We start from the raw sequence: 3,818 nt of genomic DNA, 5'->3' as shown, positions 1-3,818 counted from the left end.
AAAATTCAGCAAAGCATTAAAAAAAGCAAAGGCACTAAAAAAGCGAAAAAAAGCATTAGAGCACAAAATTAAACAACAAAAGTCAACGAAACTCAAGCCAAAAATCATAGAAACTCGAAGAGGCTTTGGAAATCAAAGGATTTACAAACCTAAAGTTTCTTAATTCTTAAAAAAATTACTAAAAACAAAACACTTTTATGGACCTTGTTTTTTTTAAATTAACTTTCAAATTATTGCAAAAAAAACCATAGAGTTCTTGGCCTAAAAAAACGTTTAAAGAAAGTGTTTCTATGACTTTAAACTTGAAAATAAAATTTAAAAAAATCGCAAAAAATGTTTAAAAATTCCCTTAAAATAGAAAAAGTTATGCAAACTCTTTCAGAAAGTAACTAGTGCCATTTTTTTTGGTGTGTAGGGTATAAGAATTCAATGTGACATCCGTTTTGGGTTAAGAAGCGTGTGTGCATAAATTACGCGGATGGGCTGACAGGGCCGAGGAAGACACTCTTGCAACTGCAACTCACTTTCTGCAAGACAGGAAGAAAACAAAAATATATGCACCCAAAAGGTGCAGTTGCAAAAGATACCAAAGGAAAGTTGGAAAATCGAAAAGAAAAGTCAAAGAAAGAATTATAATTTAAAAAAAATAGTTAGAAATTAGAAAAGAGCGATAGATAGGGCTTTTATAAAAACGAATATTAAAATATTTTATTAAGATATCAAGAGATGCTCTCTTTTGAGAGATTTTTTTGTTTTTTTTGCTTTTGCCTAAAGTCAGTGCTTTTGCTTTGCTGTTTTTTTTTCTTATATTTTTTTTTGTACTTAGTATCCAGTACTCAGTCTCCAGTACTGAGTCTTATGAATATACATACACTTGTGTGTGTATATGTGTTTATATTTGTATTTGTGTGAGTCGGCACGCGCTGTACTCGCGCTGTAGCCGGCCGGCCGTTCGTGGGGCTTCGGTTTCTGATATCGCGGACCCTGTATAAAAAGTGATCGGCGTTGGCCCCAACTCCTCATTAACCGTAAAATCTCGCAGAGCTCGCACGCCAGCTTCACAAGTCTCCCACAAGTCTCAATATAAGACCTATCCCAATCTAACGCGAGTGTTTTAATATTTAAAAATATTTAAAAAATACCAAACAAATACCAAAGTTTAAATACCAATTACTATACAAAAATGGCTGCTAATAAGGAACAGCTTTTGGAAGAGCGTCTTCAGGAATTGGGTCCTGATCAGGTCAAGACCGTTACAGCCACAACTGTCTACACTTCTGCCTCATCCCGCCACTATATTAGCCACATCCGTCTGGCGTGTAAGTTTTTCTTTCGACCTTAGCCTCCCTCTGAATCATATCCACCATAATTGGTCGTGTCTGAGATATCTTTAGTTCTGTATTTATTTAAATGTGTCATTTTGTTAGCCAAGTTATAATTTTCTTGTTTGATATAATTTATAAATGTGGATATTGTATTCTTAAGATGAACTTATAATTAATTTTTTGTTTTTTTTAATATTTTTTCTTATAGCTCCCAGCAAGTCTTGGCTCCTGTTTGGTGTCCTACTTGCCTTCACAATCGCCGCCAGCTGGCCGACGGGGACATCGGCACTGCCACGTCGTAGTCGTGGCTCAGAGGTAGCCTCCTGGCATAAACGAGTAGGAGGAGACGCCACCATCACCACAGAGCGATCACTGCCACACTTGCCACACCGGCGACACAATACCCCCAATCCTGTAAAGCGTTTCCGGAGGCATCGCCGCACCACCAGGGATCTAAAAGCTCAAATATTCCCCACCACACCTAAGCCATACGTGCAGGGGGATATTGTCCAGGTCGTTATTGTAAATATTTCCATGAGCGAGACCCTGAATCGAGGACAGTGTGCTTGGAAAATGTCAGACAGCGCCCTGTATGCCGAACGGCTGAAGAATGCCTTCTATGTTATTAAGGACACCAAGGAGGCCATTGTTTGTTTCATCGATGAATGGGTAGGTTTTAAGCTTTATCCTTTTTTCTTAAATAGTTTAACTAATGAATATATTTATAATTTTTGTATTTTTAGTTGGATTACTCTTCTAATCAGACCATTGAGCAGGCCTTGCATGAAATGAAGTTGCATCGCTTGTTATTGGAGCATCCTCTGAAGAAGGAAGTCGAACATGTCGAGTTCATCGATCACACCTACAAATACCAAGGACCTGTTGGCAGTCCCAAGGATGAGATGCCACGGATTCTGGCCGCTCTCAGTGTCCTCGATGATTTCGTCAAGAAACTGAATCTGACTGGAAAATTTGCCACCGCCTCACGGGAATTCACTCACAAATACATTTCTGAAAAGATCTACCACAATTTGGTGAAGGCACTGGAACTGGCCCACTTGCACGAGTGTGCCATACCCGATTACAAGTTCAACTCGAATCATGCCAGGTTGCAATTTGCCGCCTATAATGAAACCGTTAAGGTCCTGACAGTTGTCGAGCACATGTACCGCCACTGGATGGCCGAATCCAATCTCTAAAAGCCCCAAAAAAAAAACCAACCAACCAACCAACGACCATTTGCAATCTCAAAGCTGCTAGGCTAGGTAAACCCACCCAGACCCCATGCCCCTCTTAGAATTAACTTATTTATTTTAACTTATTATTCCACACAAAGCCACAAAAACAAAAAAAAACCCAACGAATTATTTATAACTATACCACATACATCACATTACATAATGCACTCTATTTATATACATCCACGAATGCATCCGAAAATGCAAATCATACATATGCTGCCTCGCAGGCTCGATAACTTATTAGTAATATTAAGAAAAAAAAATCATTTTTTTTTTTAAACTAGCATACTATGTGAAAAAAACAACAAAAATATATTTATTATAACGAGCATTGAAATAATGACTTTGATTGAAATTTTGGGGATCGGGGTTAAGATTAAGGTCTTAAAAGATCAGAAATTAATCTTAATAAGGGTTCTATCTTGAGTAATGTTAGTTATTATTATTATTTAGACACTCCCAGTGACTAATTCCTAACCGCAACATAGTCTTTATATAAAAAAATAGCGTTAATATTGAGATCTTAGAAGGCCTATTCATATCATTATAATACAAACAATATATCATCCAAATTTCATTACTGTTCTAACACAATATAAAGCCAATTAAACTTTTTATTGGAAAGTGCCTCATTTGGAGTGCTTTATTGAGGTTTCACCTCAAAAGAAACCCTCACTTGAATACCGATAAATACCTACTATATCACTAAGACTGTGACATTGATTTCATCATAATTTCATCACGATATTAAAACAATTTGAGGAGGGTTTAAATAAAATGGTTTTTAAATAAAAACTTTTAGTTTCTAAAATATCTTTTATTTTATTTTCCTTTCATAGAACCCATTATTTTGATTTGCTTATAACTCTCATATCAGCTGAAACTTAGCTGAAAATTAGCTCATACTCCAGGGGCTATTTCGCTCGAATTTAAACCTCAATTGATGTGCCTTTTCGATAATATCCGATGGGACTCGATTTCTAGGACTTAGTTTTGTTTTATAAAATTATAAATTGACTTTAGAATTTAATGGATATTTATTCTAATTAAATTTCATTCAAAGAAACTATTTAATGTGTTTACATTCTTTAAAAATTTGATTTCTCTTTAATGGTTGACCTTTTTGAAAGATTTATGTATTATGGTTAATGTATATTCACTCAAAAATTTAACTATTTATTAATGGTTTATTTATAAACTTTTCTTATATTTTTAGAATAATTTTATATTAAAGTTAAACTTAATATCGAAG

The 3,818-nt window shown here is 35.3% G+C and overlaps 1 protein-coding gene across 1 annotated transcript; it reads left to right on the top strand.

The window, feature by feature from the left end:
- Positions 1-1,183: 1,183 nt before the first annotated feature.
- Positions 1,184-2,906, top strand: LOC108118678 (uncharacterized). Its single transcript, XM_017231469.3, has 3 exons — positions 1,184-1,319; positions 1,534-1,994; positions 2,069-2,906. Exons 1-3 carry the CDS (start codon positions 1,184-1,186, stop codon positions 2,522-2,524), a joined length of 1,053 nt encoding a protein of 350 aa, XP_017086958.2. The 3' UTR covers positions 2,525-2,906.
- Positions 2,907-3,818: the final 912 nt, after the last annotated feature.

Source organism: Drosophila bipectinata, chromosome XR, assembly GCF_030179905.1.
Source record: "Drosophila bipectinata strain 14024-0381.07 chromosome XR, DbipHiC1v2, whole genome shotgun sequence".
Lineage (NCBI taxonomy): Eukaryota > Metazoa > Arthropoda > Insecta > Diptera > Drosophilidae > Drosophila > Drosophila bipectinata.
This window is presented reverse-complemented; position numbering and strand designations above follow the sequence as displayed.